A 14,327-nucleotide genomic window follows, 5' to 3' on the forward strand; every position below is an offset into this window, starting at 1 on the left:
TAACAAATACACGATAAATTACTCGAAGATAAAAAAATAAAAAAATAAAAATTCTTTCTTCAACAATCAAATATGCTCTCTTCCCTTCGAGTGGCAAGGTCAATTTATACATGATACGCTAGAGTCCTAATTTGATGTGGACTTCAAGTTGGACTCTAACTCAAAATTAGAAACTAACTAGCCAACATTAACTCAAGACTCTTAAAACTTAAATAAAACATAAAAAAATACTATTCTGCCCTTATAAAGTATATTATTTAGATCAATTAAAGCAATTAACTAAACTATTTTCCTACTTAGTTTAGGTACTAAACTTTTGGGCCTGTAGTATAGGCCTATAAGCACATAAACCTACTAAACAAAGGCTACCACCTATATCTGTCAACCAAAGTTGATTTTTAAGGAAAATAGGCCAACTAGGGGTGCTGGATCTTCATCATGCTACTAGCTTTTACGGGGTCAAACAAGACAGACATTCATGAAGAGATAAATTTAGCTAGACTTCAAAATGCGTTGATTTTCTTGCACCTAATAATAAAATTGCAGATGTAAAATTTCTCAAATGAAAACCCACAGCTCTAGAATTGTGGCATAGAACAAGTATAAGAACCAGAACAAAAACAAACCTGACGAGGGCTGAAATTGGTATATCAGCATCAACAAACCAAACCTGATGTCTATGAATCTTCATCACTTACCTTATTATCAAATGCTGATGAAACAATCTCTTCTTCAACAGCAATAAAGCATTTAATTTGAGTACTCTCTTTCCTTTCCATTCTACCACTGTAACCGATACCTTGAATCCACCTGACTATTACACCATCATAGCTGCTAGACAAGATGACCTTTGGGTTTCTCTGAAGTACAGATAATGAATTGACACTCTTCATGTGACCAGAAAATGATACTGGAGATTTTTCTGGATCACTTGCTGAAAATAAATTAATTTTACCACCAAGGGAAACAGTAACAAGATGGTCATTCTGCCAAAGACATCCAACGAGCATATCATCCACTCCTCCTGAACCCGGACATACCAGTGTTTTCTTCACCTTCCCACTACCATCCTCGGAGATTTCCCATATTTTTGCAGTTCTGTCAGCAGAAACGGTCAGCACCTGAAATATTTAACATATTTTGAGTGGGTAATTTATCGTTACTACTTTGACTCAGTACACAACTATGCAATAGATGAGATGCACAAGCATTGAGAGGGAAAAGGGTGTAAATGAAGGAAGAGATACAAACTTTGCTAGTTTACCTGTTTACCATCAGGACTCCAACTAACAGCATATATGCTGCCCTTGTGGTCATCTTCGGACGACAGCTCTCCAACCTTCTCTCCGATCTTGCCATCATATATTATACCCTTCTTATCTGAGCTTACAGTGATGAACTTGCTTCCATCAGGAGAAAATCTGACACAATTGACAAAATTTGAATGGTCCCTGCAGATCCAGAAGAAAACTTTCAGGAATGCAGTGTACCATCACTCGCGTAGTAGCGACACTCTTCCTCCTAATGCAACTGTCAGAATGCAGTATCTCCACTTATTGGTACACTTCAAGGTAAAGAATGCCAGTAATTCTAGTCATTTGCAGCCATAAGTAACTACTTCCAACAGAATACAACTAATACATACGGACTCAGTCCTTCAGTGCAACTATTGCAAACTATAGTCCTGGTAGAGACTTTGCTTGTTTTGAGCTGCATGCCATAGATGTGAGTTTATTATGGTTAAATTGAAGCTTTCTGTTCTTCCTAAAAATTACTTTTCAGTTTCTACTTCTTTTTCTCACATGGGTTTTAAATATCACTAAAAGTCTCAAATAATGTGATCCTGATTAAGATGTTAAAATGGTACCAACACAGATTTGGAATAGAGTAAACAAACTGAAGAACTAGGAGAAAATACATAGGATCAAATATACAAACCAGATTAGGTTATTAGAATCCTGGTTGACTTCTTCTGCTAAAGGGTATAATCTATGCCAAAATTTTCAGCAAGAGCCAATGGCAGATCACCTGATGTGGACACATATGTATTAAGGGGTTTAGGATAGATCAAACTCTGCCAGAATATTTATTGTACAAATGACCAGAAGACAGAAGTTGGGCAACAGGAGATTAAATCATGTGACAAATCTCAGGAGAGATTCAAATTGCCCAACGGTAAATTTAAACATGTGCTAGATTCAGGCCAAATAGATAAGTAAAATATGCATATCATGTTCAATCCACCAAGATCTATATTGTTCCTATAATAATTAAAACATAGTTATGAATATAATCACGGAAGCGTAGAAATAAATACCTATAGTGCGTTCTTGTATCTAGATCCTCCTTTTGCTCTCCTTGAATCTTCCGTAGCCTTTCACCCTTTGGAATCCTTCTTTTGAGTGTTTTGCGGAAACAACCTCAAACCTAAAATGTATCGTGTGACGGCTACGGGGACCCAAGAAGTTATTTATAATATAAAACCCTAACCTTTAACTACTCCCACAATAGTAAAGGTCATTAATACCCCTGAATGAATATGGGCCCAGATAAATGGACTAGTGTTAGTTAAGCCCACAAAACCCAACAATCTCCCACTTGGGCTACACTAACACAAGTACCTTTACCTAAATATTTGGCCATAATGTCCATAAACCTTCATCACTCAGAAAACTTGATTCAACCAACAAACAATTAATGTGAACGACAGTAGGAGATGCTCCTCAATGTACGGAACACAACTATTTGCCATTACAGTCATTAACAACTTGCTGATATGAATCCTTGGGGTGCATACAAGAGGTAAAGAATGCAAAACCTTATGTGATCACAAAAGCATTCCCTCTTGTGGGTCCTTTCCTGATCAATGATCAGTCTACCTTGAATTACCTAATAGGTAGAATACTCAGATATTATAATTTGGCAAACTGCCATTGATCGATCTAACATTAATATCGACTATAGCCAAAAACCGCCCATTGGCATAACCGCCTTGGCAAAACCGCCAATGGCAAAATTGCTAACCAGGATCTAGGCTAAATACCGCCATAAATCTAAACCTTGGCTAAATACCGCCATTGTCATTAAAACATCAAATGTAACAAATATAAATCTACATTATTTACCTTAATCATTAACACAAGATGAAAACGAAAGAACCATCTTATTAATGAATAAATTTCATAATGAAGTCAAAGAATGTTGAATAAAAATAAACAACAACTCCCACTAAATGAAAGTATCAAAAGATTCTAAGATACCCATATTGGAAACATGATTCTTAAAAACTCCCACTAAAAGAGCCTTAGTAAGTGGATCTGCCAGCATCTTATCAGTAGTGATATGTTGAATATCAATTTCCTCAGCAATGACTTTTTCTCTCACAAGTAGATATTTAATGTCAATGTGCTTGGAGTTCCTCAGACCTTTTATTGTTCTTTTAGAAGAACACAGCAGAATTGTTGCCACACCACATTTTTAAAGGCCTTGAAATTGAATCAACTACCTTGAGTTCAGTAATCAAATTTCTGAGCCACATAGCTTGCTTTGTTGCCTAATAAAGTGCCACAAACTCTGCTTGCATGGTGGAAGATGCTAGTATAGTTTTTTTGCACTCCTCCATGAAACAACTCCACCTCCCATCATAAAAATATATCTTGAAGTGGACTTTAGATCATCAGTGCAACCACCAAAATTCTGAGTCAGAAAATCCTGTTATCTCTAGATTTTCACTAGCACTGTAAATAAGCTTGAAGTCTTTTGTTCTCTGCAAATACCGCAAAACCTTTTTTGTTGCAGTCCAGTGAGTCACACCAGCATTCGACTGAAACCTTCCAAGTACGTTGACTGCAAAAGCAATATCTGGACGAGTACATACTTGTGCATACATCAAGCTCCCTACAGCAGAAGCATATGGTTTATCATTCATTTGTGTCTGTTCCAAGTCATTCTTTGGACATTGATCCTTATTTAGTTTGTCCCCTTTGCTAATGGGTGCATCACCTCCTGAGCACTTCGACATACTAAACCTCTTAAAAGCCCTTTCAATATAAGCCCGTTGAGACAATCCAAGAAGTCTTCAACTCCTGTCTCTATTGATCTCAATACCAAGGACATATTTTGCTTCACCTGTCTTTTATTTCAAAATTCTTGGAGAGAAATTTCTTGGTTTCATAAAGTAAGTTTGTGTTATTTCTTGCCAAAATGATATCATCCACATATAGCACCAAAATAATGAAATTGCCCCTATTGATTTTTAGGTAGATACATTGATCAATGGGGTTCTCTATGAAACCAAAAGATGTAATTACTTGATCAAACTTCAGATACCATTGTCTAGAAGCTTGTTTTAAGCCATAGAGAGACTTCCTCAACTTGCAAACTAGATGTTCTTTACCCTTCTCCTCAAAACCTACTGGTTGCTTCATAAAAACTTGTTCTGTAAGGTCACCATTCAAAAAAGCTATTTTCACATCCATTTGGTGCAACTCCAAATTGTAATGGGTGATAATAGCCATAATGACTCTAAATGAATCTTTTGAAGAGATTGGTGAAAAAGTTTCATTGTAGTCAACTCCTTCTCGCTGTGTAAAACCTTTAGCAACTAACCTCGCCTTATAACACTCCACCCTGCCCTGTGAGTCTGTCTTGGTCTTAAACACCCACTTACATGCAATAGCTTTACAATTTTGAGGTAGTTCTACAAGATCCCATACACCATTATGACTAATGGACTTCAATTCCTCTTTTCATTGCTTCCAACCATTTGTCTGCTTTACAGTGATTAATTACCTGTTGAAAATTGATTGGGCCCTCTTCTCCTCCTATGTCATATTCGCATTCATTCAAATAGACCAGATAATCTGAACTTAATGGAGTTTTACGAGTCCTGGAGGACCTTCTAAGTGGTTGAGTTGCAGGAAGTGGTTGGTTGAGTTGTAGGAGCTTCTGCATTCGCTTCCACTTCTTCAGCAAGAACTTCTGCATCAAGAGGATTATCTTCCATGTTAGAAGGGGATTCACTAGGTATGTCTTCAAGAGGTGGTGGTCTGTAGGCAGTTGGGGTTAAGCAGGGGCGATGACTTGCTCATCAAACACGAGGTTCCGAGGATTAGAAGAATCTCCACAAGACTCGAAAAATTCAGCATGGATGGTTTTAATAATATTTCTTCCAAGAACCGGGCAATAGAATATGTAACCTTTTGATCTTTCTGGGTACCCTACAAAATGGCAGCTCACTGTCTTTGGATCCCAGACCTTCTGATGAGTATTATAAATTTTGGCTTCAGCTTTACAGCCTCAAATTCGCAAGTGTCGAAGGCTTGGTTTTCTTCCAGCCCAAAGTTCATATGGAGTCTTGCATACTGTTTTACTTGGTACTTCTATTCAAAACATAAGCACGGTCTTGAGTGCCTCACCCCATAAGGATTCTGGTAAAGCAGAATTGCTCATCATAGATCTGACCATGTCCTTCAGAGTTCTATTTCTCTTTTTTGCAACACCATTCTGTTGAGGAAAACCTGGTATAGAATATTGACGAACTATTCCATGTTCTTGAAGGAAAAGGGAAAAGGGTCCTAGATGTTGTTCAGTGTCTCCACTTCTTCCATAATATTCTCCACCCCTATCAGATCTGACAGCTTTTATTTGCTTTGAGTGAAAAAGTTCTGCTTCAGCCTTGAAAATTTTGAAGTAGTCCAAAGCACTAGACTTTTCAGAAAGAAGGTAAATGAATCTATATCTCGACCAATCATCTATAAAAGTTACGAAGTATCGCTTGCCACTAAGTGGGTATAGGAAATGGACCACAAATGTCAGTATGGATCAGATCCAACACTGATGTGCTACGAGTGGCTTCTTTATTTCTACTAATGATCATTTTGCCCTTGATGCAGTCAATACAGGCTCCCAATTCATCAGTGTTAGGAATGTTTAGTATCCCTTGTTTCACTAGTCTGTCAATCCTTTTCTTTACAATGTGGCCTAACCTTCTATGCCAAAGAGTTGTTGAATTCCTATTGTCAAGCCTTCTTTTTATCCCAACATTCATTACCTAAGACTCTTCACAATCAAATCTATACATATTATCAATTATACAGCCAGAACCATAAACTACTGAATCTTTTAAAATAGAAAATCCATTGCCATTAAAATTGATGGAAAAATCGTCTTGGGCCAATTTGGCTACAGAAATAAGATTCCTTCTCATGGTGGGAATGCAAACTACATTTTTCAATATGATAGAATTTTAAGAATTCAAAACTAGCCTAATATCTCCAATGGCTTCTACTGCTACCCGTTCTCCATTTCCCACGAACACGTTCACTTCATCCTTGCTGGGTCTCTGTCTTCTTAGCAACCCCTGCAAGGAATGAGTGATGTGAATTGAAGAACCGGAATCTAACCACCATGAGTTTATAGGGACATCTATTAAACAAGATTTAAAACATACTAGTGAAAAATTCATACCAAATTTCCCTTTCTCTTGAAAAGCCTTCCTTTTGTAACAATCTTTCTTGAAATGGCCTGGTTTCTTAACCAGTAACAGATGAACTCAGTATCCTTTTCTGGAATTTTGCTCCTTTGAAATCTTTCCCTTTGTTGAAATCCTTCCCTTTGTTGAAATCTTTTCCTTTCTTGAAATCCTTTTTCTGTGGGTTGATGAACTTCTTGTGGGACTTCGAGGAGAAACCCTTCTTGTAAACAAGATTGGCAGTCTCTATCTTGTTTCTGTTAAGGTTATTCTACTCTTGAGTTACTATAGTAACTACTTTATCCAAGCTCCATTTGTGATTAGACAAAACATTATAGGTGGACTTCAGATGACTATAAGGTTGAGGGAGTGAATCCAAGATGATGTTTACCAAAAAATCATCATCGAAATTTATACTTAGGCCTTTGATCTGATTTCCCAAAGATATCAAACTTAGTATATGGTCTCTAACATTACCTTCCCTAGTGAACTTGGTAGTGGTAAGAGTAGAAATCAAATCTCCCGATTGAGCTTTCTTAGAATAGTCAAACTTGGCCCTGATGGCATTTAGGTATTCTTTTGCAGTTTCCTTTTGCCCTACACTGTTCCTAGTGCTTTCTGGGATAGGTGACTTCATTATTGTTAGGGCCTTTTTGTTTGTCTTATTCCAAAGGATCAGTTTGTTTTTCTGTGCAGGAGTGGGGTTTTCAGTTTCAACTGGCTTAGGTTCTGTGAGGCATATATCCCATTCTCTTAAACACAAGTAGACGTCTAAATCTTCTTCCCACCTTTTGAAATTATCTCCAGTGAGTTTTGGAATATCGGAGAAATTGGTAGACATCTTGATGGTACTGTAGTGACATATAATTATCAAAAATCAATCTTCGGCATGTATTTAATAATGATGACAAAATATATACTGCCAAAGAAAGAAAAATTATCATCATACTAGTAAGAGTTACCAACTGACTACATTTCAACCTTTGGGTTGAGAATGCACTAGTCCCCTTACAATTTGCAGTTACCACGGAATATTCAACTTTGAAGGTGCCATCACCTTTGGCTTAATGGTACTTCTAAGTCATCATATTCCTTTAAACATGTGCATAATCATACTTTGATGATGACACCTTTGGGTGAACACCATCATCTACTGCAATAATTATATATACCTTGGACCACAAAATATCAGGATAAAAAATTATACTTTACCACTTTGGTGAGTTCCATATAATTCTATCATAATATTATGTAATTCTATTTGCAGTAATTTATAATGGGATTCATTTAAGAAAAAGAAAAAATAATGCACATACAATATAAACTGTATACAAAAGAAAAGGGATAATGAAAGCACCTAGACTTACTTACCTTTATTTATTTATTTTTTTTTTTTAAATAAGCACAATCAACACTGAAATAAAATAAAAAAACTTTAATGGAGAAACCAAAACACGAAACCAACTAGAGATCGTCGGCTTATACCCAATAGTCCTCTAACCAACCCCAAAAGGACACTGATAATCACAAAATCTAGGATTCGATGTACAATAATTGCGATCCGATCAAAAAAATAATAGAATATTGAAGTCTATAAGAAAAACGAAACCTTAGGATTACGACTTCCAAAACAGATGATAGCTTCAAAAACCTAAAGAGGTTTTAGACCAATAGTATATGGATAAAAACAAACTAAGCCCAATTTCCAAAGAATGAATTCTTTTGAAATTTAAAATTCAAAAGTTCAAATGTACAGCCAGCTTTTAGGGTAACAATAAACCCAATTTCCAAAAAAAGGATTCTTTTGAAATTTAAAATTCTAAAGTTCAAATGTACAGCCGTATAAACAAGCTTAAAGTTGCAAACTGCCAAACCTCACTGGATACGTTGGATCCATGAAAAACCAAATTTAAAATTCTAAAGTTCAAATAAGCCCTCCCTCTGTCTTTTTGACTGCCCGTCCATATCATACCCAGGAAAGCCGGGAACAAGCTTCAAGCACCAAACTTTATAGTCTTTTCACCAAACACGTACTACCCGCCGTGCTCAATGTGCCTTGTTTCATCTTCTCAATTTGCCTTCTAGAAGACTAAAATCTGAAAAACAGTGCATCCGATGTGCTTTCCCAAGGCAAAAGGTTCTGGTCTTTCTTTAGTGTTTTCACGAAAAAGAAAAAATTCTATTTTTCTTGATGCTTTCCATACATATGATTTAAACAAATCTTTCAGAGGAATAGTTCTAACAGATTATCTATAAAACTCATTGATATAAATCCCAACCCATCTTCGAGTTCTCCTCCTAAGAGAGGAATCGACAGTGCCCTTCTGATCTTGGACTTGCTCAGTCCATCTCATAATCACGAGAGACTCCTCGATAGTGACTTTGAGATCCTTGAATGAAAAAAAAAACTTTGAACAAAAAAGAGATAGTTTTCTTTAAAAAAAAATTGAACCAAAAAACACTCATAATAGGATTCAATTTTATTCCTCCCATTTGAATCTCAACAATAAATCAAATTAATAGATAATTTTAGGGTTTCAATTAAACCATGGATCTTCCTGGATCGTAATAATAAATTAAATCATAAATGATCTAGGGTTTTAATTAAACCTGAATACCCCCATCAGATCCAATCCAAAATAAAATCAAATAATCAAATGATAAAATTAATAATTCATAACCTTAATTATTATAGAAAATGGCTCGGATCCACCAAGATCTATATTGTTCCTATAATAATTAAAACATAGTTATGAATATAATCACGGAAGCGTAGAAATAAATACCTGTAGTGCATTCTTGTATTTAGATCCTCTTTTTGCTCTCCTTGAATCTTCCGTAGCCTTTCACCCTTTGGAATCCTTTGTTTGAGTGTTTTGTGGAAACAACCTCAAACTCAAAATGTATCGTGTGATAGCTACGGGGACCCAAAGAGTTATTTATAATATAAAACCCTAACCTTTAACCACTCCCACAATAGCTGGTCAGTAATACCTCTGAATGAATATGGGCCCAGATAAAGGGACCAATGTTAGTTAAGCCCACAAAACCCAACAATCTCCCACTTGGGCTACACTAACACAAATACCTTTACCTAAGTATTTGGTCATAATGCCCATAATCCTTAATCACTCAGAAAACCTGATTCAACCAACAAACAATTAATGTGAACGACAGCAGGAGATGCTCCTCAATATACGGAACACAACTATCTGTCATTACAGTCATTAACAACTTGCTGATATGAATCCTTGGGGTGCATATAAGAGGTAAAGAATGCAAAACTTTATGTGATCACAAAAGCATTCCCTCTTGTGGGTCCTTTCCTGATCAATGATCAGCCTACCTTGAATTACCTCATAGGTAAAATACTCAGATATTATAATTTGGCAAACCGCTATTGATCGATCTAACATTAATATCTAACTTTAGCAAAAACCGCCCATCAAGCATAACCCCTGTGACAAAACCGCCTATTGGCAAAACCACCTATTGGCAAAACCGCATGTGGCAAAATTTCTAAACCTGGATTTAGGCTAAATATCACCATAAATTAAAATCTGACAAGAATTTAAGCTAAATATCGCCATAAATCTGAACCTTGACTAAATACCGTCATAAATAATAACTTTTGCTAAATACCACCATTGTCATTAAAACCTTGGCTAAATACCGCCATTGTCATTAGAACATCAAATGTAGCAAATATAAATCTACATTATTTACTATTAATCATTACACAAGATAAAAACGAAAAAAACCATCTTATTAATGAATAAATTTCATAATGAAGTCAAAGAATGTTGAATAAAAAGAAACAATAACTCCCACTAAATGAAAGTATCAAAATATTATAAGACATCCATACTAGAAACATGATTTTTAACAACTCCCACTAAAATTGCCTTAGTAAGCGGAAGACATTTTTATGGTACTTTAAATGACATATATAACTTATCAAAGTCAATCTTAGGCATTTATTTAATAATAATGACAAAAAATATATTTATTGCTAAAGAAGGAAAAATTACCATTATGCTGGTAAGAGTTGCCGACTGTTACTACATTTCAACCTTTGGGTTGAGAATGATTAGTCCCCTTACAATTTGCAATTGCCGTGGGATATATGACTTTGAAAGTGCCAACACCTTTGGGTTAATGGTACTTCTAAGTCATCATATTCCTTTAAGAACATGTGCATAAACATACTTTAATGATGACACCTTTGGATGAACACCATCAATTTTCTGCAGTAATTATATATACATTGGATCACAAAATACTATAATAAAATTATATTTTACCACTTTGGTGGGTTCCATATAATTCTATCATAATATTATGTAATCTTATTTGCAGATAATTTATAATGGGATTCTTTCAATGAGAAAACAACTATGCACATCCAATGTAAATTGTTTCCATATTCTAGAAACTTTTATAAAGCAAAAACATTTTACAAAAATATTTCTTTGGCACAAAACAAATATATTAACCCACATTAAAAATGAGTGCAACAATAATCCTTGAAAATCTCATTACTTTTGGGTAAATGAAATTCCTTAAATTATTATTCACTCTCACTTGTATGCATATACTATCATTACATAGATGATATCACATTTAAGCAAATGTCACCAAACTTTGACTACTATGACAAACAATAGGAAAGTAGAGTGATGCCACTTTGGTGGATTACACTCCTCTTCTTATTATCTCCATCCAAAATTTGTAGTCAAAAAACAAAAATATGCACAATATATATTAGTATAAAACACAACCAACTAAGGTTTCAAGTCACCAATCTCCATACCTCTTCCAAATGCATTATAAAGAAGTGTGTTCTAGAAGGTTTACAAAACCACATGACATCCATATCATGATGTAGAATCATCCATGTATATCACCATTCAGAGGGTAGAGGATGGGCTAACCATGTTGCAATACCAAGATTTGTCAGTTGGCCTGCCATGCCTACCAAAACTGCAAACCATGCCAAGGTATCCCAGGCTAACTTTTCACTTAGGCAGTCATCCCAATCCAGGACTCCCAACGGTAGGAGAATGGATAAACCAAGCATTGCAGTAATCAAATTAAGTTGAATAACTTAAACCTTAGTCCAATATAGTATTTCTAAAGACAATAGGAGGGTTCACACTGACTTTCTTGGAAACTTCTAAGTTCCTCCGAGAGAAAGAGAATAAATAGTGCCCAAAATCCAATCTCTAGAATTTGGTAGATGCTTTAATATTTTATTCTCTTTTATAACTAGAAATGCATGACTATTTTCATAGGATTGGATGACAGTTGGGTTAGCTAACTATCTAAGTCAACTACATCAAAACCATGTATTTTGTATGAACTTTCAATTTACCAAACAATTTACCAAGGATACTCTACCATTTTCAATTAACAAACCATATAGGAAAGTGGCAAATACGTAAGGTTCTCATGATTTTGAAGCATAAGTGATGCACAGACAATACTCTAAAATTCTTATCATCTAGTTGGTTGAGTCAACTTGGACCGGATTTAACCTGTTACGGAAAAAACGTTTAGGATCACTAACCAACTGCATCAAATATGGGTTACCAAAATCAGGATGCAATTATGGGATCCAGATATTCATCAAGGCACTCATCATGCACGTTTGGAAGGCAATAATACTGAAAAACAAACTTATGGCCAAGAGAGTAAATGTAAGCCTCATAAAGTAAAAAGTTACAAAATTGGGAAGCCACATACTTGAGTAATGTACACGAAACCATCTCTTATCCCACAAAGGAATGATACCTCACACACATCAAACCTTAGTAACAAAGAGGGGAACCAACAGATTAAATTTAATATATTTAATTCAAATTAAGAAGCAATTGATCGAATTAATCAAACCGATTCAAGTTCTAATGTAATGGTATCTTAAAGAAACGTGCATTGCTTACCCAATTTTGTAACTTTTCACCCTTTGGAATCCTTCGTTTGAGTGTTTTGTGGAAACAACCTCAAACCCAAAATGTATCAGTGTGACGGCTACGGGGACCCAAGAATTTATTTATAATATTAAACCCTAACCTTTAACCACTCCCACAATAGTAAAGGTCAGTAATACCCTTGAATGAATATGGGCCCAGATAAATAGACTAGTGTTAGTTAAGCCCACAAAACCTAACATATCAATCCTAGCTCTCAAGTCAGAAAAATCTAATCCTACTCTACGTAGGACTATCTAATAACCAGAAGAATTGAGATCTGAAACAGATTCAGAAAGAGTGTATTGTTGATTGACTAAAGATTACCAAAACCAGAATTTAAACCATCAGATCAAAACAACTTCAATGTGAACCTAGAGAACTTCAAGGTGTTAAGGAGTGAAAGAAAGCTTTTGGGTTGGCGATTCAAGGTTTTGGGGAGAATAGGTTGAAAGTGGTCGGAGATCCAAGGTTTTGGGGCGAAAGAAAGCTTTTGGACTACCAGAAGAAAAAATTACTACCCTCTTGATTGGAGGAACCTTCAGATCTAACAAGTGACAAGAAAAGAAAGAAAAGGAAGGTCGGATGACGATGACTTCCGTCTCTTAGGGCTTTTGGTACATCAGCAATCGGCAATTCCAAAGGCGGAGAGACGCTGGCAGTCCTTTGCCTCTTTCTCCTCTCCTCTCTCTCGATTCTCCTTGTCTCTCCTCCGCTTCTTTATCTTCTTCTTCTTTTTCTCCTCTCTATCTCCCTCTCGGCTTCTCTGCCTGTTGTTTTCAGTTGCTCTCTATTTTTAAATATTTTGAAACTGTGGTGATGCTGGGATGACAGGTGATGAGTCATCCAGGCTTTTGGCCCTTGGGTTTCTGGTGAGAACCTTGCCTTGAAATCCAGTGCATACTGCCAGCATCACTCCACCTCTTTCTTCTCTCTCTTTGATTCTCCTCTCTACCACTTCTTCTTCCTCCTCTTCTCTTTCTCTCTCTCTTTGCTTCTCCGTCTCTCATTCTCAACTTCTCTCTTTTCCCTCATCCTTGCTCATCTTCTCTTTGCCTCACCACCCCTTGTTCTCATCTTCTCCCTGTTTCTCATCTCCTCCCCTCTCTCTTCTCTGTTCGACTTAGCAAAAGGGGAACAAGAAGAAGAAAAAAGAAGGAAAGATTGGCTGTTATAGGGTTCTGGTTCAGGTTGTCGAGGGTTCCTGTTTGGAGGTCTCTCAGGCATGGGGGTAAGCCATGAGGGCCTCATTGCTGATCTCTCCAGTTTGTTTGGGTCCCAGATCTTGACTCATTTCCTCCCTCTATCTCCCCTTCTTCTCCCTCTCCCTCTCCCCTTTCTATTTTTAGGTTCAACTTCTTCGTTGAGGGTTCTAATCAATGGCCTCTCTAGTGTCAGGGGAATGCTGGGAAGGCCATCATTGCTGATCTCTCCAAATAGGGCTCAATCTCAGTTCTAGATTCATCTCCTCCTTTTCTTTCTTCCTTTCTTTCATTCTTCTCTTTCCTCCCCCCCCCCCCCAAAAAAAAAAAAATCACGGGAAAGCCATGAGAACCATCGTTGTTGATCTCTCCCATTCAGGTTCGAATTCTGCTCTAGTTTCATCTCCTCCCTCCATTTCTCCTTCTCTATCACCCTCCCTTTCTACCTTTCTTCGTCTCAATCCTCTTATGCTACCAACCCTAGTGTCTATGGCGCTGCGTTTCTCCCTGTTGCATGTCTCGCGGATTGTTGCAATGAAGGTTTCTAGTGTCATTGACTGATCGAGAGACTGTGTTGATCTAGCTGGTTTCTTGCCCTTTTGGTCCATTTTGGTTGTGCTAATGTATTTTCTGGTTTGATTGTATGGCTTCATGCCACTTGTGCTTGTGTTCTGCACTTGCTTA

General features: G+C 36.5%; 1 protein-coding gene across 1 annotated transcript in view; it reads right to left on the reverse strand.

The window, feature by feature from the left end:
• LOC149025613 (actin-interacting protein 1-2-like) overlaps positions 1–14,327 on the reverse strand; it is a 45,622-nt gene that overhangs the window by 4,360 nt on the left and 26,935 nt on the right. Inside the window, exons 3-4 of the mRNA XM_089145811.1 lie at positions 1,265–1,451; positions 699–1,121 (exon numbers count right to left, since the gene is read on the reverse strand). Of these exons, the coding sequence (XP_089001937.1) occupies positions 699–1,121; positions 1,265–1,451 (610 nt within the window). The remainder of the gene's footprint in view (positions 1–698; positions 1,122–1,264; positions 1,452–14,327) is intronic.

This window comes from Hakea prostrata, chromosome 2, assembly GCF_041222555.1.
Source record: "Hakea prostrata isolate BN-2017 chromosome 2, UWA_Hpros_2, whole genome shotgun sequence".
NCBI lineage: Eukaryota > Viridiplantae > Streptophyta > Magnoliopsida > Proteales > Proteaceae > Hakea > Hakea prostrata.